At 43.8% G+C, this 23,744-nt stretch overlaps 3 protein-coding genes across 17 annotated transcripts in view; 1 reads left to right on the plus strand and 2 right to left on the minus strand.

Annotated features, from left to right (window-relative positions):
- Positions 1-286, minus strand: part of MBD5 (methyl-CpG binding domain protein 5) — a 132,992-nt gene extending 132,706 nt beyond the window's left edge. For all 8 annotated transcript variants that reach the window (XM_086750317.1, XM_086750318.1, XM_086750315.1 and 5 more), the window contains exon 1: positions 147-286. The gene's annotated coding sequence lies outside the window, so the exon portion shown is untranslated. The remainder of the gene's footprint in view (positions 1-146) is intronic.
- On the plus strand, positions 156-19,189 carry ORC4 (origin recognition complex subunit 4). Of its 7 annotated transcripts, none has more exons than XM_086750333.1 (14): positions 156-212; positions 2,447-2,520; positions 4,291-4,367; positions 6,084-6,174; positions 8,026-8,101; positions 8,509-8,594; positions 10,870-10,918; positions 11,435-11,586; positions 13,389-13,562; positions 13,918-14,004; positions 17,128-17,236; positions 17,856-17,951; positions 18,039-18,106; positions 18,865-19,189. In XM_086750333.1, the coding sequence occupies exons 2-14, from the start codon at positions 2,449-2,451 to the stop codon at positions 19,051-19,053; spliced, it is 1,326 nt and encodes a 441-aa protein (XP_086606459.1). In that variant the 5' UTR covers positions 156-212; positions 2,447-2,448; the 3' UTR covers positions 19,054-19,189. The 7 variants fall into 7 exon arrangements, with proteins under 7 accessions (XP_086606459.1, XP_086606454.1, XP_086606455.1 ...); XM_086750328.1 differs by lacking the exon at positions 156-212 and adding an exon at positions 883-902; XM_086750329.1 differs by lacking the exon at positions 156-212 and adding an exon at positions 925-943.
- Positions 19,190-22,053: 2,864 nt separating this feature from the next.
- Positions 22,054-23,744, minus strand: part of ACVR2A (activin A receptor type 2A) — a 65,088-nt gene continuing 63,397 nt past the window's right edge. For both annotated transcript variants that reach the window (XM_086750325.1, XM_086750326.1), the window contains one exon: positions 22,054-22,994. In XM_086750325.1, the coding sequence (XP_086606451.1) occupies positions 22,800-22,994 (195 nt within the window). In that variant the 3' untranslated portion in view covers positions 22,054-22,799. The remainder of the gene's footprint in view (positions 22,995-23,744) is intronic.

The following is a 23,744-nucleotide window of genomic DNA, read 5'->3' on the forward strand; positions in this document are numbered from 1 at the left end:
CGGCCCAGCGCGGCCGAGCGCCGGCCCCCCCCCCCCCCGCTCCCTCCCTGAGGTAAACAAGCGGGCGGCCCCGCCGCCGTTCCCCCCCCCAACGGCCTCCCTCGACTCCCCAGCCCCGGCCCCGCCGCCGCCGCCCCAGCACTCACCTCAACGGGCCCCCCCCCGGCTCCCGGCCGGCCCCGGAGCGGCGCAGGCGGAGACGCACACAAAGGGTAATAAAGGGGGAGGAGGGGAGCGCGGGGGGTGGGGGCTGCCCAACTGCCTCCGCCGCGGTGCCTCCCCGCCGGGGCCGCCCTCTCCGGTTCGCTCTCCCTCCGCCGACCCGGGGTTGGGGGTGGCGGGGGGGTAAGAAACTCCCCGGGCTCCTCCGGCGGGGTTGGGGAGGTAGGAAGGGAGGAGGGGGGGGGGGAGGGAAAGGGGAAGGGGGGGGAAAACTCGGGGTGCCTGGCACCGGCCCCCCGCCCCCGCCGAGCGGAATGAGCGGCCTGTCCCTTTAACGGTATAAATAACGGGCCCCCCCGCCCCCCCCCGCGCTGCTGCTCCTCCTCATCGTCAGCTGCTGCTGCTGCTCCGGCGGCTGGGGCTCCGGCGCTGCCGGGGAGGAAGAGGGGAGGCAGCCACTGCGCATGCGCCCCGGGGGAGCTCGGGAGGCCGCGGCGGGGGGGGGGGGGTGCGGGGGGGCGGAGGAGGGGGGGGGGAGAGAGAGGGAGGGACGTGCCTTCCCACAGGGCCGCGCGCGCGCACCCGGAAGGAGATCGGGCGGCGGGGCGGAAGGAAGTGACGGGAAGGGGCAGGAAGTGAGGAGGAGGAGGGCGGCGGCGGCGGCGGGGGGGGGAAAAGGGGAAGGGGAGGGGAGTCCCGCCGTCACGTGACGGGGGAGGGGCGGGTGCCCGCCGCCTCAGGTGAGGGAGCGGCGCGGGGCCGCCGCCGGCGCGCGCCCCCGGTGCGGTGGGTGGCGGGAAGGGGATTACCGCCCCCCGCTTCCCCCCCCCCCCCGCCCCCGCCGCACCCCTTCCCGCTTTTCCGCCCCTTTCCCCCGGGGGCTCGGCTGGCGACGGGGGGCGGGGAACGGTGGGAGGCGTGCGGAGGCCGCAGAGCCGCTGCCCCTCGGCGCGGGGGGCGAGGCGGGAGCGGCGGCTCCTCCCGGGAGCGCGCAAAGCGCGGGAAGGGGGCGGCGGCGGGGGGGTATTTTTCGGGTGCGGGCGGCCCTCGCTGGCTGCGGGGTGACTTACCGAGCCTCGGGTGAAATAACCGGGAGCGGGCGTGCTCCTCCTCCGGTGTTCTTGCTGTTCCGGTTTAAACCGGCTTCGCTTCGGCTTCTCCAGCCTCGCCTTCCCGTGCCTGGCCCTCTGCTCGCGCGGTGACCCCGTCATTTATGTTTTTTATTTTTTTTTTTTTAGTTTTTTTTTTTTTTTTGTGGCAGCCCGTCTCGTCCTTTGCAGGCGTAGCTGCTGTGCCAGGGGCCGAACGGTGCTGGCCTTGCGACTGAAGGAGCAGAACTGGGAAAGGAGGGAAAGGACTATGTGAAAATAAGCTTAAATTGTTTTAGAATCATAGAATCATGGAATGGTTTGGGCTGGAAGGGACCTTCAAAGCCCACCCAGCCCAACCCCCCTGCCAGGAGCAGGGACATCTCCAACCGGATCAGGCTGCTCAGAGCCCCGGCCAACCTGGCCTGGGATGTTTCCAGGGATGGGGCATCCACCGCCTCTCTGGGCAACCTGGGGCAGTTTTAAATAAACTTAAATTGTATGCCACCTGCAGAAACATAAATACAATGCTTCAAACGCGTAATTGTGACAGGACGAGGGATAACGGTTTAAAATTAGAAAAGAATACATTCAGCCTAGATAAAAGGAAGATGTTTTTTACGCTGAGGTTGGTGGAGCACTGGCCCAGGCTGCCCAGAGAGGCGGTGGATGCCCCATCCCTGGAAACATCCCAGGCCAGGTTGGCCGGGGCTCTGAGCAGCCTGATCCGGATGGAGATGTCCCTGCTTCTTGCAGGGGGGTTGGAACTCGGCACGTCATTCACAAACTTGTGAGTGTCATCGCTGCCGTTAAGAACTTGCTAGATAAACTTGGAAGAAAACTTGAAGAAAAACTTTCTTATCAGTTGCGTTAGGTACTGTTTGCATTGCGTTGGAGGATCCTAAAACAAGTGCTGTTCAGAAGTTGTGTGCAAACGTGAATTTCATCTGATCAGAAATGAATATAGAATGCTTCAGTTGTGGGGTTTTTTTTGTTTTTACTCATAAGGTGAGCTACTACGTCTTTATCAGCTAAGAAACAACCGTCATTACAACTTAAGTTCTTACGAATGAACAACTGCCTTGTGTTTCCTGTGCTAAACTTAGTTTACTAACATCTCAGTGCAGTTTCTGACCAACATAATTATTTGGAAAACAGTAATTTAGTCTCACTGTTGTGTTCTCTTTCTTATTTAGAGATGAAAACTTCTGCAATGAGTAAACGTAAGTCAAAGGAGAGCAGCGGAACCAGTGGAGAATGCATTTCACAGGTAATGTCTTTATTGGCTGACCTTGTCTTTAAGTTAGGAAACTTTTGCATCGTCTGCCATCTGTAGTTTTTTTTTGCTAGACGAGTTAAAAGGCATGTACAGATACTTGAGGTAATTTCTAGGGCTGGAAATGGGTTTTGTATTCGTGTTCTGTGTTACTTTCAGCTTCTCACCTGACGTTTGCTTGCTTCAAGTGTTATGGTAATGATCTACTTTTTGGAGTCTTAATAAAAATGGTAAAGGACGGTCTTGCGCTTTTACAGCTGTTTGTGGTAACTGATTTGCATGAATCTATTTTTACCTAGTCAGATTCTTTATCTTGCGGTTTGTAGGGTGAATCAGAATCTAGGGGCCTTTTTTTTAACAGCTTAGGTTAGGCTGGACAGCAGCTGCTGAATCAGGTATGGGTTTGTTTTTTGTTTTGTTTTTAAAGTTTTATTCTTCTCTCAAAGTAGCTACTTAAAAATTGTGATATGTCTTGCAGTGAGTTGCTTCAGGTTCAGTGATTTCTTACATTTTAATACCTTTCCTTCATTTACCTATAAAACCCCTTTATAGGAGGAAAACCTTTTCACTTGTGAAGGGACGATGCTGACTGTTCAGATAGATTGTTCACTAAAACAGAATAAATCTGCAAGTTAAATTAGTAAGACTATGATAGAAGAAAAAATAACTGAGAAATCAGGTGGACAAGTACAGCGCATATTAAAAAATTTGGAAAGTGGAGTTATTGGCAGAAAAGATACCTGTTGTTCTTCTGTCGTTCACAGTTTGCAGTTTAATCTCTGAAATTCTTTGACAAAGAGCACTTAAATTGGATACCAAGTGTTACAAAAGGATGGAGTACACAGGTATTTTAGGATGGCTTAAGTCAGGGCTGGGGAGAAGTAGTCGTATAGACCCCTATAAATTCATAAAGACTGGGATTGTCCAGTTTGCGTGCTGCCGGTCAGGTGGCAGGAAGAAGTCTGCTGCGATGCTGGAGGCTGGCCGTTTGGGAACGGAAGGTACAATTTTAATTAGCGGTTCTTAACTTGGAAAACAGAAGTCAGTGCAGATGTATGTCCAAAGATATCCCAAGCAATACGTCCAAATTAATAGTTAAAATAACTGTGTTCCCTGTGCAGTTGGAAAGACTTCAGAACTTGATCTAAGAATCAAGCTGGATAGACTTCATTCTGTCCTTTGTAAGCAATGTTTCGTGCTATTTCCTGTCCCACCTCCAGACTTCTGGGAACCAAGTATCTGAACTGAATTTTCGAAGAAACTGTGAATTTGGTACTTTCTGGTGTTTGAATGTGGTAGGCTGCAGCGTAGTTGCGAGTGGTGCAAAAAGTGTTTTCACTCAGGATTTGGGGGAATAACTAAGGGGGTTATGTTTTGTTTAAGTCAGCTGGTGAAAGTTTTCTTGCCTGTGTTGTGCAATAAGTTTGATGAATTAGATGAACTGTTGATGTCGTTTTGTTGACAAGTATAACATCCTTCCAGGGCCAAGGAAAGAAAATGTAGCAGAAGGGCCCAGAGACACATAGAAGTTAACAGACTTCTCTGCTACAAAAGTGTCTGTTAAGTGTTCCACCTACTACAACTTTATTCTTACTTTCAAGACCCCTGTATCATTGATGATAATCAAGTTTTACATGTTACAGAGTATTTGTAACACCACAGAAACATGTATTTTACCGTTATTTCATTGCAGTAATTACATTATTGGTACATTCTGGTGTTTGAAGCTCCAGGCATTCTTTCTGTCTTGTGTTATATCCATAGGCGCAAAAGATTTTACGTGAAAGATTTTGTCACCACTATGCTGCTGGAAAACTCTTTGGGGTTGAACATCAGTACAGGTGAGTGAGCAGGCTCAAATACCAAGTATTTTCTACCTTAACCACAGTAAAAAAATATTCTGCTATCTCTGTTTCTCTAAGTTATACAGGGTTAAAGTACTTGCAGCACAACGCTTCTAAAATTGTTTGCCTCAGATGTTAAGAGTTTTTCTACAGCTATTCCTTGCTGTTTTGTCAGGCTCTGGACTTTGGATTTCTTGTCCTTGTTTCAAGTCTGTAATTCTCGAAACGCTTTTTTTTTTTTTTTTTTTTGAGCCTGAAAGATACTTTTAGTGCATATTCTAAGGCTATGTTTAATGACCTGACCAAGCGAAAAGTTAAATTCTCTTGTTGTGAATCTTTATTTTTACTTTTTATGGGTAAGCTGTGTGTTAAAAGTAAGTCTTGAACCTCGAGTGCCAGCATCATGTTTCTTGAAGTAGAGGCCCATATTTAAAACAAACCTGTTTCTTGAGGTCATCCAGAGGTTAAAGTTAGGAAGAAGGGCCTGACTGTGACAATAATGCTGTCCTGACACTAATCCTTTTACAGGTGCAGGGCCAGATTCGGAAAATAACAAACGTGTATCTGAAGAACTTGTGTTAAAAATTGATTTTTCCAAGGGTAACTTTATGCAAGTTGAATCACCTGATGTGAGCATTAGTTTCCTTTCCCTTACAGGGAGGAAAATAACATTTCTGATACTAAACAAGTGTAGTGTAATATACCTGCAGGGCTCATGCTGACATGTTTATTGTTGTTGTGAGAAAATCTGTTTCGATGATGTTAGTATTCTACAAAACGAGCCTCCTCTCTTTATACTGGAATTCTGAAAAGCGGTTTATAGACTTTCTTCTCATTAATATGCCGCTGTTGATGAATCCTACTGGAGAGAAGACACAATGAACTTCCCAGCTTTTAAATTTTCTTTCCCAAGATATATTTGGGTTCTTGGCTGTAGTCAACTCTCAAGCAATGAACGAAACCACGTGCATTTTCTACAGCTCTTCTGTGAGTCTGTCACTCCTTTAGAAGCAATTCCGTGAAGTCACTATGCTAAGTAAAAAAAGCATATTAAATACAGGCATTTATAAACTTTGGGGAATTGGAAGTGTCAGGAGTTTCTGTAAGTACTTTAAAGGTAGTACTAGGTGGTAAGTCTGTCTGAAGATAATTCAGTTGTTATTTCTTCCTTCTTTTGGGTGGGAATAGAATATGGACTTCAAGTTCAGTTTTGCTGTTACTGTTCACGAGCTCTGAATGCCTAAATTTAGCATTTAATCAGTCTTATGAAGATTATCAAAATGAATATATTCCACTAGGTTATTAATATTTACTGGTGTCAAGGTTTTCCTTCAATATGTTTCCAGTCTTTATTTTTTTGCGAACTGTAGTGATATCACAGAAAGTAATCTTTCGTTTTGTTTTGTTTTGTTTTTAAGAAAAAAATAATTCTGAAAGTCTTTCCTTTTAAGGCGGAGAATTGTAGAACTTTATTAATTGGTGATAGTCCTGACTTCTGCATGTTTAATATTTTGATTTTTTAAAAGGAATCTAATCACTCATCCTTTTGAACTTTATTGTATTGCATTTTGCATGCCGCTAGTGTTGGCTCTGAGAGCAAGTTGAAATGTATCAGGTTTTCTTTAATGTTCTAAAAATAATTTGAATTTTTCCATAGTTTTAGTGAGTGTTGTCCGGTTTGAAGTTTTTAACCTATTGCTGTTGTCAACACAGACACCTGCTGGAACTGCTGAAACGAACTACAGTTCACGGAGAAAGTAATTCTGCCCTCGTTATTGGACCTCGAGGATCAGGAAAGACTGCGGTATAAGCATGTATTAAAAGTTTATACAAGGTCAAATTAAGCATGAGGTAGATAACTTACTGAAGTCCTGGGAGCTTTTGGAGCTAAATTTTCATCTCTGCCTGTTTTTAAAGAGAGAATTGCTAACTGCCTATAATCTCAAAATATTTTAGGACTTCTTGTGAGCTAATTGTTTTGAATAACGGTATGGAGAAATCTGTTTCCTAACAACCTTCTGAAATGTTTCAAATGCTGAATTCCTGGTGATTTTGTAAAATGAACAGGTTTACGTACAGCTGACAAAAACATGTACCTGTCCATCCTCACAATAATTTGCAGAAGTAGGCATGGCTGTGGAATTCTTTGCATGCCTCCACCAGGTTTCGTGACATGCTGCAGGTACCCGAAACAGGTTAAATGGAAATTTTTTTTTCAGAACAAGTTGCATTTGTCATTCAGTGATCTGACAATGTCATAGATCTGCCTTCTTTCAGCATTTCTCTTATTACAATTCTGTAATGATTCATGCCACAGAGGAGTTCATCTTTGCAACCGAAGCCACATTTTGCTTACTCTTTAAAAGTTGAACTTCCGCTATAAAAATGACTGGAAAAGCATTCAAAAACCGTATAAGGGGTAGACTAAGGGGTGGATTTCTACATAGCTGTTAGTAAGTAGAGAATGGTAAGGTATCTTAATCCTATTTTAAACGTGTCAGAGAGTATTGTTACCTAAATTGCTAGGAGGTAGAATATTTTATGGTAGTTCTAGTTTACAAGTGTAGGTTTTGTATTTTTAAAAGAACTCTTAGTTGTGGCATGTGAAGGGATGACATCTAGCTTAAGTGTTAGATACTTCGATATTAGGCAAATACGTAAGTCTTTTGTGTTGACGTGAGTATATAACGTGATAAATTGGTTGGCTGTTACTGCAGAAAGTTTTCAGGATTGAAAAATTACAAAAAAAAAACTTTGGAAGTCTTCCCAAGTGCTAAAGCAAGTGGCCTTCAAACACCACATGCCACCCCAATCACCAAAACTCAAACTGTTTTTATTATTTAATTAAAGTTTAAATTCTTCCAAACCTTTTATGTAAGGATAGCGAAGATGAAAATTTGTGATCCTTCCTGCCAGAATATAAGCAAGCAAATCGTGTTTGGGAAATGAATAGTTTTCTTATCCTACATCAAGTGAAATATGTTAGCTCTCAGAAAAGAGTGCTGGAAACAAGAAAATTCTATGTATGCATACACGTAGATGGGAGCTGCAAGTCCTCAGCTGAGGAAGCAAAGGCAAAGAAGTAGCAAGTGAATGAAAAGTTAACATTTCATCTGCTTCTATGTCTTTTAATACAAACTCCTTATGACTTTTATCAAGCACAACTTCTTGGGGGACTGCAAGTTTGGGACCACTAAGTTTTTAAAGCAGTGGTTGATGTAATAATGTGCAATTTAACTTGTCTCATGCTGCCTAATTTCAAGAGGAAAGAATATGCATAATGCCTTTAAAGATTTAAAGCAAAGACTTTTGTTCTATAGCATCTTATGAAGCCAAACACTATACTAACTCAAAAGATAAATTCTTTCACATCTCAAACTCGTAAGTACCCCAAAAATAAGTTACTAAAATACTGGAGTTATTTTTGTATTTTTTCCCCTACGAATTCAGCAGAATGAACAAATGTAATTGCTACAGTCGTGACAGCCAATTCCAAGTTGTCATTTTAGTATTTTAGTCTTGAAAATACTCAAAACCAAAGAAACCTAATGAAGCTGCACATACTGTTTCCTATCTGATAATATCCATTTGTACACTCTTCTTACTATTAATGCCTTAATCTTCTTATAAATAAGTTATGTATTTCTTTTCCTAGTTATTAAATCATGTCTTGAAAGAGCTGAGGGAAATGAAACAAGTTCGAGAGAACCTCTTGGAAGTTCATCTGAATGGCAAGTAACGCAGCATCATTCAAAGGTTATGTTATATTAAATTGCTATATACTGTAGGTACCAAACAAGAAGTTTGGTTTCAGCAATTGTAATCTAGCCACGATTACGGACACATTTTTCCGTGAGCTCCAAAATGCCTTTCTTTGTATCTCTCTTTATAAAGAGAACTTTTCTGCTTTTACTGACTTTTCAAAATGTTAAAAATCGGTTCAGTTGTGACCAAATTGTTTTAAGTAAGTTCTTATTACATCTGGAAAATTACTGTCTAGTCTTAATTTATAAAAAGGCGTAGCTTTGTAAGGCTGGAAATGGAGAGAGGCTTCTGGATAAGTTTCTAGTGGCTGTAGATGTGGCCTCTTGAAGTGAGAGAACAGCCAGTTCTTCATGAAAAATCCGTTTTCTTTCAGGGCTTCTGCAGACTAATGATAAAGTGGCCCTGAAGGAGATCACCAGGCAGTTGCACCTGGAAAATGTGGTTGGGGATAAAGTTTTTGTAAGTATCAACTTTATTATGCTCTTCGCTTACCTCCCACAGAAATCCTTGCCTAGAAAATGGGCTTTTTGAGAGTTTTTCAGCAGAACTGCAATGGGCTGTCTCAGTTTTCTCAAAGCTTTCTCTGTTAAATTATTTAATAATTGATGGCGGTGAACTGTGGCAGCATTTACCTGTGAAAACTCGGGTTTGCAAACACTTCGAACACGCCAACAAGTGCTTGTGTTCTACACAAGTGCTGAATGTTACATTTTGCTAGGTGAGCAATATTAATGCATCGAATTATCAAAAAACATCAACTTTGTCTCAGAGGAGGAAGAATGGAAAGGCTCTCTTTAACATTTCCTTTAAGCCTTTAAATGAAACAAACATAAAGGATTCTGAAGAAACTTTGTTCAGAGGGATAGAGTATTTTGGAAACATCAGCTTTAACAACTCAGCGCAAAGAGTAAGCCAGTTGATCAGCCAAAAAGCAGGCTCTTCAGTATATCTGCAAACTTTTCTAGTTCCTAGGGAGATCTCTTCTGGCTTCCTAAAGCTCTCATTTTGAATAGAATTTCTGTTAAAATATTTGCTTCTATTGACCTTTCCCCAAAGATAAGAAACTGGAATCAGTAATAAAGACAATAACTGAAGTGTTTTGGGTTAAATTTTGCTCGTTTGAGTGCAAAATAACTGGGGCTAGTGATCTGAGCTACCCTGGTTGTTGCCTGTTATTTGGTGAGTGTTCTTGAGAGGCCATCTTCTGCTACGGCAGAAGGTCCCTCTGAGCACCATCTCCTCCTTTGCTCCCAGGCAGGGCCTTTGAGATTGGCAGACTTGACACAGTTGAGTTGTGTAATAGAATCACAGAATGGTTAGGGTTGGAAGGGACCTTCAAAGGTCATCCAGCCCAACCCCCCTGCAAGGAGCAGGGACATCCCTGACTAGGTCAGGTTGCTCAGAGCCTCATCCAGCCTGGCCTTGAACGTTTCCAGAGATGGGGCCTCTACCACCTTTCTGGGCAAATACCAAGCCAAATGGCTGAAGCAGAATTATGAGAGAGGAGAAAGGTGAAATCTCAATAAATGAGGTTTGTTTTCATCAGTTGCATTTGGAAAGCTTCTAAAGAGGTGAGATTTTACTACTTCAGTTAAGAGAAACCAGAGAACTAGGTTAGAGGCAGTGTGGAATATAGGATGAAGCTCAGATTGTAGTTACAAGGCTTTATTATCTTTTGGAAATGCTTGTTTCTTAGGCTGTACTTTGGTTTCTTACTTATCCCAAATGATTTTAGATACAGACAATGGAAAAACCTTTCTGGTGGTGAGCTAAAGTTTTCCCAAATACAGCTGCAGTAGTAAAAGGAAATAGCAAGTATTTCATTTCAGCATAGCCATTTGAATGAGTTGTTTTTTCGACAGAGAATGAGAACAACCTTTCAAGGGTTACAGCTCCACTACCAAAAGTACTGGAGGCAAAACTGGACTTCAATATGCTCAATTCCCATATAATTTTCCTCGTTAAGTTCTTGTGCAGTACTGCTTTGGAACTCTGGGCCATCTATCCTTTCGGTTGCACACGGGGATGGACCATACTGATTTGCAGGAGCGTCCTTACTTCCCTCCATACAAACTTTTCCTTTCTTAGCTTCTGCGGCTCGCATTCAGAGAGGGAATCAGCTTGTCTGCCTTCTTTAAAAGGGCTTGTGATCTTCAGTTCTAGTTGTTTCCCCTCTCACAACTTGCGCGCTTCAGAGGTTGCAAATCTGTGTGTAACCGAAGCGGGATCGTCGTAGCAATTCACTGTTTTCTGTCAGCAATGTTTGGTGCTTTCCTCCGTTTAATAATGTTGCAAATTAAAAAACCGCATACTGATCATTCTCGGTGGAACATGTTAGGTGGCAGTTTCTGCGTGTGTGTCGATGGAAAATGAGTATGGAACAGCTATTTAAGGAAAGAGAAAACTACGTGTAAATTTAGCTTGTTGTAGACATTCTTCTAAGCGCTAACTTTTGCCTGTCTGAGGCAATTAGTTTTGGGTTTTCAGACTGGAAAGCAAGTAGATCAGTGTAGAGTTAACTATCAGCTGTCCTGTCCCAAAGCGGTTACGATTATACGACATTTGATGTAATTTTGTACATTTTCAAGCTGTAAATTTTCCAACTGTGCACTGGTGTTGAAAGCAGGGGTTTGGAAGGAAATGGCCTTCACTACATGTCTGAACTTGATGTAGTTACACAATTCTGAGAATGACCTTGAAAATCTATTGTGAAACGTTTTTCTTCTCTCTGTAGGGCAGTTTTGCTGAAAATCTTGCGTTCCTTCTTGAAGCTTTAAAGAAAGGTATGCACTGGTCGCCCCTGTTCTGAAACTCCATGTGCGTGTTTGTCACCTGAGTGAAAAGTTAGCATGTGCGTGGTTTTTAATCTAATTGTACAAGTGGCATGAAGAAATCTAGCCCAAGAATGCATCATGGTTACAAAATAATGTAAAAAAAATATGTAATACTAAACAAACATAGACCTAACATAACGCTCTAAGGGCTTGTGTGTGATGGTCAGCTCTGAAGGAAAGATTCTTTTATCCACACTTAAGCTATTAAAAGTAATGTTCTTTTAGAAATTTGCCACAGAAGTCTATCTTCCCTTGCAACCAGAAGTGATGCTTCGCGGATTACTACAAAACCAATTTTTCGGTGTATTTTTCTTTTTCCTGTAGTAGCAGCACAGGTGTGACAGGAGAGCTTAGTGAAAAGCTGAAAGAAAATGTAAACGGGTTAAAACCAGAAAATGTGAAAACTGTACCGATGCAAGTCTGATGATGAAGCTATTGCGCTAACTTTTACAATTGCTGTCTCAGGGGATCGAACTAGCAGTTGCCCGGTCTTGTTTATACTGGATGAGTTTGACTTGTTTGTCCATCACAAGAATCAGGTGCTGCTCTACAACCTCTTTGATATATCCCAGTCGGCACAGACTCCAGTGACAGTTATTGGACTTACATGTAGGCAGGTAAGAAACGGCACTTTCTCATTCCAAGTTTTTGGCTGTTTTAAAGAAACTTTCGTCTTAGTTGGCATGTTTTCTCCTTTTTGGAGCCTTACTTAATCCACTAAGAGATTTTTCTCAATTATCCGTTTTTCTGACTTTTGATTTGGGAAAGAGAGTGAGTGGGATTAAAAAAAAAAATAATAATTGTGTTGAGAGCGAACTTAGATGACCAAAACCCTACAAAGCCTTCAGTTTCACTGCTAGAGGAGCAGATCTACATTTCTGAGGAGACACAAGGCTGTTGTCCTGTATTACCACAGAAGAGCCATATTTATCCATGTGCCTGTTTAATATTACGCTTCTGTTCGCTCTTTGGAGAGGCTCCTGCGCAGTGCAGTTTCTTGGTCAGCAGCTAGACTTCTATTAACCTGCTGTCTTTAAATCTGAGGACAAGGGTGGTTTTTTTTTTTTTTTTTTTTTTAAGCAAACACTTCAGTAGGGTGCTTTTGCTATAAAATTAACATCTTCAAAATGGATTTAGGATCCACGTTAAAGCTGCTGTGATTTTTACAATGGCATCGCAGGGAACTGTGGACAGATAATGTTTATACTGGGAAATAATTACTTTCTAACACTGTGGAAGCTGATACTTCATATTTTGCTCAGTAAACTGGACTGGTGGTGAGGCTTGCTGGGTTGTGACAGGAAGAGTAATTAAAATCTTTCATCAAAGCCTGAATCTGAGGTTGTTTGGGTTTAGGTGATATTTAGCTGGGCAGATTTCTGGAATTTAATAGAATAGTTGATAGTTAATTCAGTAGATTACAAGATCTTATTTTGTTTCATTACTGTCCTGAGCGTGGTGTCCTCATCCCCTGTTATGCAGAACCCCGTATTGTTCTGCTTTTGGCTGTCGTTAAGGTGGAGTCTTCAGAGGCTGTGCCGTGGCTGTGGCGACAGCTGCTGCTTCTTGTTTTTGTTAAATCACTGGTCCCTGCTGCACGTGACTTCTAAATCGAGAGGGCTCTTTCTATTTTGCACCGTTGGTGCTCTGTTTACTCTTATCGCTCTTTTTTTGGTGAGGAATTTCAGTGTTCTTAAAGCCTTTTTTTTTACTACAAAACCAACACGCCACAAACCCCTAAAAAAACCCAAAAAGGCCCATCCGAAATTCCTAGACAGTAGGGGTGGAATCGTTCCGTCCCAGTATGAGGTGGGGGAAGAGTGTTGTGTTTCTCTAAATGGATGAATCCCACAGCTGGTTTCTGATGCCAGGCTACTGCTGTGCGTTCTGAGAAAAGTAAGCTTTTCTGTTATCCGCAACCAACAACTTGATGGCAGACTTGCTTAGTTCTCTTAAGTTTGGGGTTTGGTTTTTTTGGTGTGTTTTTTTTTTTTAAAGCTGGATTCTTTCAGCCTGACAAAGGCAGGTGAACTGACAGCTGCCAGTCTACGTATCTGCTAAACAGACAACTTGTCTTGAGCCCTGATAGGCTGAAACACCTCGAACGCAGAGTGAAGTAACTGAAATATTTACATAATCTATGGAGAAATTCGGCTGGGTATCCTAGCAACTGATTATCCTGGCTGATGTAGAGCATCACGTGGTTGGGGTAAATGGCTAGTTGTTAGGCATTTCAAGGCACATCAATTATAATAATTAGCAAAGGTCTCGTTGGAACGGTTTTGAGCCTGAGAATTTAATCACTTTTTTAAATACGATTTCCTTTGGTGTTTTCCTTTTGTAGTTTTTACTGTAGCAAGGAATGCAGTAAATGCGTCTGCTTTTTTAATTATTATTTTTACTTTTTTTTTTTAACAAGGATATCCTGGAGCTCTTGGAGAAGAGAGTAAAATCAAGGTTCTCTCACCGACAGATATATTTGATGAATTCCTTTGATTTTAAACAATACCTTAGGATATTCAAGGAACAGCTGTCTCTTCCTGCTGAATTTCCTGATGAGTCCTTTGCACAAAAATGGAATAATAATGTTCAGGTATTTAAAGCTCTTTATACTTGGTTTTAGTAAAACTTCTAAAAAAAGACCAGTTTAGAAGTGTAAAGCCTTTGCCTAAGATCAGTATTTCCTTTCACTACTTGAGTTTTATATGGAATAAATCAAATTGTGATGGAGAATCTTTGCTTATTCAAGTCTGGAGATAAAATTATAAATGCCACAAAAAAAGACCAGAAGGTTAAGGCTGGACACGCAGAACTGCGCTGTAAAGCATAAGCTGAGCTCTTTCTGAAAGGTAGCTAACTTATTTTGTCAGGTGAGTGTGAACCATTTGCTGAGATGATTAAAATATCACTTGATTTATTTATTTATTTATTTATATTTTTTTTTGTAGCATCTCTCGGAGGATAAAACTGTGCAAGACATGCTGCGGAGCCTCTTTCACTACACTAAAGATCTGCGCTCGCTCCACCTGCTGTTGGTATGTGTTTGGAGATGCACAGAATAACCTGCAAACAACACCTGTGGTTTTCATGCCGGTTATCTGAGCTTTTCTCGAAACGTCTTTTTATTGGGCGGTCTTTTGGCAGTACCGGTTTCTTGCAGGCTTTATCAGTCCGTGCTCTGTTAATGAATTTGAGCAGTTCCAGTTTCTGGAGCAGTTACGTTGTGAGGGTGCACTGTTTAATAAAAACAGTGGTGGGGTTTTGATGTTTAAAATAACTTTTGCCAAGTTTTTCCATTTGTAAAGCAAAAGTGTAGGTGAAATACTTTCAAAATATTATTTTTTTTTCTGAGTCCTTTTGGTTGCAGGTGAATCTTGAAAACTGCTTGTACTAAACCCTACTTTATCTACCTTTAAGTCTGTTTTTGCAGCTGAATATTCCTCCATTCCTCGTCTTTCACTAAATCTGTCACTATACTAAACCTGCTTCTCTTCAGCAATGTCTGTTCTTCAAAGATCAGTAAATTTTGGTGCCCTTTTGTTTTTTTATTACGGTCTCTCACTGTATTCTTGCATCATCTTGTGCTCTCCACTTTGTCCTCCTCCTGACGCTGCTGGGGTTTCTTCAGCGACTCCCGAGTAACCCTCTGTGTGGGACGTGCACTTTGGACATAAAAGCACAGGGTGCTGCACTGGAATAACCGCCACTTAGAGCTGAGTTATTTCTTATTGTCATCCCTCTTTCCATTCCTCCTTCTTCCGAAACTGTTTTTCTTGCTACAGTGCTCCTGAGCAGAGATGACCTGTGTTTATGGACACCTCTTCAGTCAGAGAGTTCCCGTACATCTACCGTCTTGTTGTTCACGCAGAGGAAATGCTTTTGCTTTCTTTTACCACTTCCAGTTTCTTCTTAGGCAGAGTATCAGATCCAGTCACTTTATGAGCAGTGTGATAAGGCACGGCTTTGTTTTCCAGAGCTGGTTTCATACCTGGAGCAATTCAGGTAGCCTGGATGCTGTCCTGAATTCATCTGCTACTGTGACGCTACTCCGGGAAATGGGATCTTAATCTTCTAAGTCTTGAAGTGCTGGAAGCTGGAGGCTACTAATCCCTTGAAATACTGAGACGGAGGTTAATGCTGATCTTGCGAGTGATCGCATTGTCTGACAGCAAGGACCTGAGGCAGCTTTCAGAATTTTACTTGGTAGCTTCAGCCTTTCCCGGTTAGCTATGTTAGGGGAGAGCAGGAAGGCCTCCTCACCTTGTGGGGAAAAATGAGACTGCTGCCTCCGGCTGACTCTGAGAGGAGACTTCTGTGTTCAGGAAGCAGGAGGAAATGCTGGCTGTGAGCTTCCTCCTGTCACGACAAGTGAGCTGAAGCTTAACGCGAGGTCAGGCTCTCTTGGAGAGTCTGTGGGTTTTTTTTGTTATGTTTTGTTTTTTTTTTCTTTAATCTGCCTCCCTCACTTCTGTTTTTTAACACTGTTGATATGAAGGCAATAACATTAATTACAGAAGATAAGTAACACCGATTTAACCGTCTTAAAATATCCACGTGCTTCTGTCAGCGTGAAAAGCCCGCTGAACGTACCTGCTTATCTGGTGTTGTGCAAATATTCAGATTGCAGCCTTCAGCTCCGTGGTGGCTGTTCCTGGGCTGCAGTGCTTACAGCTTTGCCCAGCGCTGCGCTTACAGCCGCTCTGGAAACGAGAGCGCAGGCTTCCGCTCAAGTTCTGAAACACAGAGCGTGGTCAGAGTGCTCTCTTTGGTAGTCCTCTGTTTATTTGAGTTGGTTACAAGACGGCAGATGACTTCTACTTTAGCAGCACCCAGTTCTGTCTCTGTTGCAGTACTCTGAACGGTATTGTGCAGAACCTTGAAGAGCCTGGAACAATTTAACAAGTTTTTTTATCAAAGTGGTAATTTTTTACCTAAGTAGAACTAGATAGCTCATAACTGAGCTGGTAAAATCTGGTTTTGCTTTTGGAAATTTGCCGTTTTCCCCGTGGTTTCTCTGGTGGGAGTGATTTCATGCAGTCAGCTCCTTATTTGATCCTGAACCTGGTAAACCGGAGGGTGCCCAGTGCTCCAGGCTCTGTTTGCTGTGGTTACTCGCAAACCTCAGCAGCCCTGAAGCAGAGGAGCAGTGACCTACAAGAAATACTGCGGTGCTGCTGCTACTTCTTTCCACTCTGCGTGGCTGTTAGTGGCTTGGGGCTGTTGTTTCTCCACCCCGTCCGAATTCCTTTCAGCCTTTATCGTATAAAACCTCGTTCCGTGCCTTTGGAAGGCTGAATGCCCGTGCAGCTTTTGGGGGCTGTTCAGTCGACGTCTGTAAGGAGAGAAGGACTGGAAAGGGCTGCTAGATGTTCTCAGCAAAAGACCTCAGTTAAATGGATGAAGTAAATATAAATAGATTTTCATCACACAGTCGGAGGTGGTCACTAAAAGCCATTTTTTTTTTTTCTGTTGATGAATATTAAACTGCAAAGTGTCTGCAAGGCAGATGCTTAAAGCCCTGAAGAGCAGGTGAAGGTCACTGCAGCGTGCCTGCTGCCGTGTAACGGCCTCTGGATGATCGGTAGCTGTGGAAGAGATGTGTCGGGAGAGGTCGGTGACCTGTGTATTTGTTCACTTGCACGCGTTCAGAACTCACTTTCTGCAAGAGGCAGCCGCAGATTGTTCCAGATTGGCATCGCAGCGACGCGAGACCTGAGCCGCTGTTCTGACGGGGTGAATTCTGTGTTCTGCAAACGGAGAGGCGCCTTCAGAGGCCTCCTCAGCACCCTCAGTAACATCGGCGCGCTGTAGCTCTGCCTGCGAACGTGTGTTTAAAATAGTTGTAAGTCATTCTTACCGCGATCACTGAAGTATGCTAATCCATTAAAATCAATATAAACAAGTTAATGAGTGTTTATCTCCTCTGCTGAGGAGGCTTTAAGGTTTTAAGCCTGGAAAATCTTCCTGGCAAAATGCAGTTGTAGCTACCAGCTATTTACAAGGTTTTCAGCCTGAGCCTACCGTGCGTAGGGTTTATTCATTAATGCTTCCAGTAGGTGACTCCAGGGGAAATGTGTTCTTCTGCGTTCCATCTCCAAGTAGAAAGTAAGCCTGGTAATGAGTAATTAAATGAAAAACGTCTTCCGCTTCATGTTTAGATGCTGGCTGTATGTAACGTTACTGCGCATCACCCGCTCGTCACTGCATCCGATCTTCACGAGGCGAACAAGCAGTATCGAACGGACTCCAAAGCAAACATTGTACACGGTAAACCTCAGCTTGTTCGCCCCAGGCGTTTCTTAGGAGCATGGAATGCGTCACATCCCCCCCCCAGAATCCTCCTGAGGTCAGGGATGCGGCCCAGCGCTGCGTCCCTGCTGGTGCGAGCTGCACGGGGAGTACACGCGCCCGCGGGCTCTGCTCTAGCTCGGCCCGCTGATTCCCAGAGTCTCCTCGGTGCCGTGGAGCCAATTCCCTGCATCGTTTCTTGAGCTCTGAACAGCAAATCACCTCTTCAGACTCGTTCTTCATGACACTCTGTACGGGAACACAGAGCTTGTCTTGGTGCTGCTAAAAATTCTGTGTTGTGCCATACAGTCTGCAAGGATGGCTTTTCTTCATACTTAATGTCTCGTTCTACGATGGAAGTAGCACATTTCTTAACATTCTTGCTCCAAATATCTGGAAAACAAATGTTCTTTTATCTGGCCTCTCCAATTCTGGGTTTTTTTAATGTTCTAAAGATACAGAAGACAAATATGTGACCAATATAGAAGACAAATATATGTACAGCACATAAAAATAGGGAAATAAAAATAGTATGTGAACCGCTTGTGTTTGTGATGTGCTCAAGAGAAACAGTTAGAGCTCTTGTCTTTCCCCTTAGGTTTGTCTGTCCTGGAAATCTGCCTCGTTATCGCTATGAAACACTTAAACGATGTTTATGAAGGAGAACCGTTTAACTTCCAGATGGTTTACAACGGTGAGAGAAACGCAGGAGCTTTACAAGCACTAAATCGCTTACTTTCTCCTGAGTAACTTTTTTTTTCCCTCCCTGTTCCTGATACAGAATTCCAGAAGTTCATACAAAGGAAGGCGCACTGTATGTACAACTTTGAGAAGCCAGTGGTCATGAAGGTAAGCATGAAAAGTCTTTTTTTTTTTAATTGTAAAGTATTTAGATGATGTTGTTTCTTCACATGCAGCTCTAGGACTGAGACCGGGTGCAGGGGGGGTGATAACCCCCTGCTCTGGGGGTGGAGCACCCAGCGGGGTGGGTTTGGGCACCGCAGCTCACCCCGGGGTGGGGAGCCCGGGGCTGTGCTGAGCTGCTCAAGAGTTGATCTTGGCAGGATTAGTGCCAGCCTGAGGGCTCTCTTTCAAGTGAGCTTAACTGATTTGGGACTGGGGTTGTGCAGGGACTTTATCAGAAACGGCTTCCAAAGGAGAGATTGTCGCTCAGTTCAGGGACGTGGTCGCAGGGCGTAATCCCAGGGGAGCGCAGCGGCCGGACAGGGCTCACACGGGTGCCGCGTTTTCAGCTCACGAGCTTCACCCAGCGACCAGCAGCTCAGCTTCCAGTCCTGCGGCGCCGAAGCTGGGCACCCTCGGTTTCCGATTCAACGTTGTTCAGTTAAACTGGGAACGATGTCACGCTGCCTGCGTGGCTCTAACAGACTATTCCAGTTTGCATCCCAGAATGACAAAGGCATTCCAGTCAGTTACACGAACACAAATACTATTTTTTTTTAAGAAGAAAAGTGATTTCTGCCTCAGCTTGCGCATCACAGGCTTCTGTCAAAACAGCGGGCGCAGGTCATCCAAACCGAGCAGTGCAGCCCGGAGCCATCCCCACCTTTCATTTCCTAATTTGGTTGGTTTGTTTGTTTTCAAAGGCATTTGAACACTTACTACAGCTGGAACTGGTAAAACCGCTAGAAAGGCCATCTGTGCGCGTTCAGAGAGAGTACCTCCTGATGAAACTGCTCCTGGACAACAACCAGATCATGGACGCTCTGCAGGCGTACCCAAACTGCCCCACGGACGTTAAACAGTGGGCAGCGTCCTCGCTCAGCTGGCTGTGAACTTCTGGGAACTTCGAATATCACTTCCTAAGTCAAAACTTTTGGAGTTTACTGTAAACGCCAGAAGGTGTCATGTTTTACCCACAGCAGGGTGTTCAGATAAATAAATTCTTGGAAGAGGTTTGCATTGCTGATAGATTTTGGATTTTTTTTTTTTTTTTTTAAGGAAAATGGTACTGGTGTGTCATCTTCTAGCGGCCATAAATTTGGTATTAGATGGGAACACCATTGCAAACTATATTAAAAAAAAAGGTTTTGCTGTATTTTCTGGAGGACTGCTGCGGAAAGAACAGTGTTTAGTCAGCCAACGCACGTCCCTGTGTTTCAGCGTAGCTCACACGATTCACCGTGGCCTTTCAGGAAGGGAAGGGAAGGGTTACCCCTGCCCGCCGAGCAGAGCATTACAACTCGAATAAAGGCATATGCAACTCAGAGTAGTCACATTTTTTATTTTAACTTTCTGGGGGAACGGGGGAGAAAGAGTATACATTTTTATTTGTACAATATTTAACAATCACTTTGAGGGCGGGGAGGGGTTGGTTTGTTTTTAGCACTTGCAGAAAAACAGCAAGTACCTTCTGACAGTAGTACAACAACCTGTGCCCAAAACACTGACAAATACAAAGAGTAAAGTTGAAATAATTGCTTACCAAAAATCTTGAGAGGTAACGAATAGTATATGGACTGAAACAGCATTAAAAAAAAAAAACGGGAGGGGAAAAAAAAAAAAAAGAGAGAGAAGTACTGCTGGTTGAGTATCTGAGGTAAATGATGTTCCATCAAGGATGCTACTTGAATCGTTTTGCCCATGAACATATTGCAGCTGTCTGCGGTTTGTACCAAGTGTTGCTAAGAAAAGGAAGTGTATTAAAAAGTTAAAAAAGAGAAGGTGGAAAAAGAGCAAAGCGGTAACCCTACTTATTCTGTCGAATGCTAATACGAGCAGGAAGTGTCTCGGTAGTGTCTGGTTACACTGCAGGTCGCGCGCCCAGAGCTGGCACTGGAACACTGCACCGGCTTTTCCCCATCTCGTAGAAGGCAGGAATTCATGATGGCGATTTCAGTCCTGGTGGAACAGAACTTCTGCGCCAAAGGACAGCGCTAGTTCACCAACTCCAACAGCTACGAGACAGGGTCTCTGCTCTGAACCGCCCCGGGACGCGGAGTTGTGATAGAGTCCCGCAGGACGCGATACTGAAACCTCTCACCCTCTAACGCAACGCCAAGAGTCACCGCGTCGGCAGATGTAGCTAAAAGCGAAGAGCGAGGGCCTGGCTGTTCCTCGGCGCCACAGGACAGGGTGACGTCGCTGTTACCATTGAAAAGCACTGATACTGTGAGCGTCCGTGTCACAGGGACACGGAGCGAGGCTGTTACAAAACAGGACCCTGGCAGCAGCACCGTATTTAAAGAGGCAGGGACACCCACAGGCAGGTTTAGCACACCCGTTCCTGACACGAGGACAGAGAGTGCCCTGCGGCGTCTGCACTGTGACGCGTACGAGCGACACCAGCATCCCCGCCGCTGCCGCAAGAACCCGCGCCAGCCGGGGGTTAAAGGGTACCACACCGCTGATGCACATTGCAAATGTGACCCATTTTTCCATCAAATCTCCTACTAAATCACCTGCATTTACTCCAGTTTTGCCAGTAAAGGGGTTCAAACTCATTGGGAGCGCAGAGGTCTGCAGTGAAGTACGAGCAGATTCTGATTTGTTCACAACTCAGCAGCTACATTCACGTCCTGCTGTGCACGTAAAGTAACGGCCCTGGATTAAAAATGGAAGCAAAGTGGAAGTGTCAATCGAAGAAGCGGCCACAAATGAGATTTCTTTCTTTTTCCAGCCAAGCTGAACACCTACGGTACCAAGGCTACCCAGACCCTTGGGCCACAGGTGAGGGACAGCGGGTCAGGCAGTGCGGGGCGGCAAGCTGGGCCGTTCCCAGGTGGTGGTTATCCGGAACGCCTCTTATCGTTCCCGCAGACTGAGCTGATGTACAGGTGAAACCGAGAGCAGCTCGCGGCCGCGCAGATCAGTTTTCAAGATAACACTCACCGTGAGCCCCTCATCACAACATTAAAAGCTTCTTTCAAAAGACTCTGAATGCCTGGTGTGAAAACAAAGAAAATGAGTCAATGCAGAGCACACTGCTGGCGAGAGTGGCGGGTCTGTACTCTGGAGGCTTACAAAATTTATTTTACTGGTAAGTGTGTGTAAAGCATCAGATGAATGCAGTGGAACAGAACTTCTGCGAAGCACTTTGGCACCTATCTACCAGTCACTTCGTAATCTGAAGATAAGGCATGACTTCCTACACTCAGAGAGAACGCTGGAGTTGTGAAAGCAATTTCAATGTTTTTCCTCATTTTCTGGGAGTCCGCTACAGCCACTGGTATTCGTTACCTCTGAACTGTCATTGCATATTTTAAGTCGTAAGCGTAACTGAGTTATCCCTGAAACCCATAAGCATTTCTCGTCTGAAACCCGTGGCCAGAATTTCGGGTGACTCCAGGATAGCCCCGCGCGTCGCAGACGTTCAGCAGTACTCTGATAAGATGGCACCAAGCGTTCAGCAGAGGGAAGTCGCTGATCTCAAAGCGGAGAGCAAGGAATTTGGGGTAACCGAGCTTCCTGAGGTGATCCTGAACAGTGATACAGAACCCACTGCAGACTGTTTAGTGAAACAGAACACACGCTAGGCAGACCTTTTCACAAACATAAATAGGAAAAAGACTAAAAAAAAAAAAAAGAACAAGAATTCAGAGCTTTCCAGTGTCACAGCTCACAGAAAATTAAAAAAGTCATGCTTAAGTTTTCAAATATTCCTCAGACACAGCAAACCTAAATAGTATTCAGTTAAATAAATGTATGAGATATTCTGGGAAATGGAGGTAAGAGAAAAAGCTTTAAACTAAAACGGGAAGGAAAAATCTTTGTTTCAATAAACAGCACTTTTTTTTTTATACACAACAAGCTAGTACAAGAAAAGGCTAAAAACACTGCTTTAGGAATGGCCATTTACTGTTGGCATGAAGCATAGCTTACCCTTTTTAAATAACACAGTGAATTTGAAATACATCATTTACAAAACACGGATCAATTTATTATTCAAATTTTGTTAGTGTTGTCAATCTCATAATTTAGCGGAGGTGGAACTGAGGTATACCTTGTTGAGGGAGGTTAAGTAATACTTGGAAGCCTCTTTGCTATATCCCACTTGATTACTTTTGTTTCTGTACACCGAACAGCAGCACACTAAACATTCACAAGCTGTGTCATATTGGCATTACAATAGTCATTTTTATAAACAACAGCAAATGCAATAAAAACAAGTTACCCTTTTTTTTTTTTTTTAAATCTGAAATGAAATGTTTGATTTAAAAAAAATAACAGTAGTTCATTTAAGGAATTAGTCTCTTCTGACAGGTATTAAGAAATCTGACGTCAGTTTTTAAAACGCTCGATTAGCCAGTACGGGTCCGTATTCTTCATTTAAGTTCCTTAACAGCACGTTATCGTTTCTCAGTCACACGTCCTTCAGGTGCGAGCAGGGAATGCAGAAAGTCTCATGGATCCACGTTCGGGAGGAGGAAGGGGGAGACAGAGGAGAACCACCTCTTGGTGACGTTCCGGAGAGACTTACCATTCTTTTCACACAGAAAACAGTAACGACGTGAGCAGTCCCGTCAGCTGTAGCAGCTCCAGCGAAGAGTCCTGGCGGTCAGACGCGTGACCAGTGCAACTATCATAGACTGGATTCTTTGGGAGGGAAGTCAACATTTGTCACCATTGTGACCACAGTCACAATGTCCTCTGTGGTTATAATGTTAGTTAGTTTTTGCATCTGAATAATCCGTTCTTCTACGCAACCCGCTGACAACCTGGCTTCCGCGTCGTGATCCCAGCATTCCTCTATTGTCTCACAAAGCATGGCCATTCCCTGCGAGCAAACAAAGCCACGTCAAAAATAACAGCACACAGAGTTCGCAGCAAGTTTTAGGAAGGTGGAGGCACCCAGCAATCCTAACAGCAAACTGCATTTTAAGGCAGGCCTGCCAAATTTTAACCCTTCTGTCGACCAGGAAGCTGTGCCACATTTGCTGCGAGACCTAGTGTGTCAGCTGGGGCCTCACAGCTTCTTCATTTCGCACTGCTTGAAGAAGATACACAATCACGAGCAGATCCTGTTGACCATACCATGTTGCTGTCTGCTGGTAAAGTCATCGTGGTATTTTAAACCATCTCGCGCTAAAAGAGGTTGAGTTCTCCAGTGATCAAATGAATCTTCAATGAAGAAATCCAACGGTAAAAGGGGATTTGTATCTGTCAGCAGTTGACTTTTCTCCAAAGTAACACGGAGCTAATATGCTAATTACAAGGAGCAGATGGTAACATCATCTCATTTTTCTTGCTGACAGTGTCACCTATTGTTTCTCACAACCCATTTTTTGGGGGAAAAAAAAAAAACCACAAACAAAACAAAACCAAAAAACACCAAACAAACCCAAACCCAAAACCAGTGCTAGGAAAAAGCAGTGGCGTTACTGCAAGTCCCTAGCCATAAACCAGCTCAGGAAAGCACACCGTTCCTCTCTAACTGGTATCAGAGATTCCTCACGTGACACTGCTTATCCTACGTTTTTGCATTCAGTTTGTAGCATTCCTGTAGTAAATCAAGACTACAATTTCT

This window comes from Chlamydotis macqueenii, chromosome 6, assembly GCF_036417535.1.
Source record: "Chlamydotis macqueenii isolate bChlMac1 chromosome 6, bChlMac1.mat, whole genome shotgun sequence".
In the NCBI taxonomy this organism is placed as follows: Eukaryota; Metazoa; Chordata; class Aves; order Otidiformes; family Otididae; genus Chlamydotis; species Chlamydotis macqueenii.

What these genes read in the sequence shown, in the direction of transcription:
- ORC4 (XM_086750333.1), top strand. Translation starts at nt 2,449, where the DNA reads ATGAAAACTTCTGCAATGAGTAAACGTAAGTCAAAGGAGAGCAGCGGA. An exon ending in GAGGATCAGGAAAGACTGCG is followed by an intron (nt 6,175 to 8,025) that starts GTATAAGCATGT and finishes TTCTTTTCCTAG; the next exon opens with TTATTAAATCATGTCTTGAA. An exon ending in TTGGACTTACATGTAGGCAG is followed by an intron (nt 11,587 to 13,388) that starts GTAAGAAACGGC and finishes TTTTTTAACAAG; the next exon opens with GATATCCTGGAGCTCTTGGA.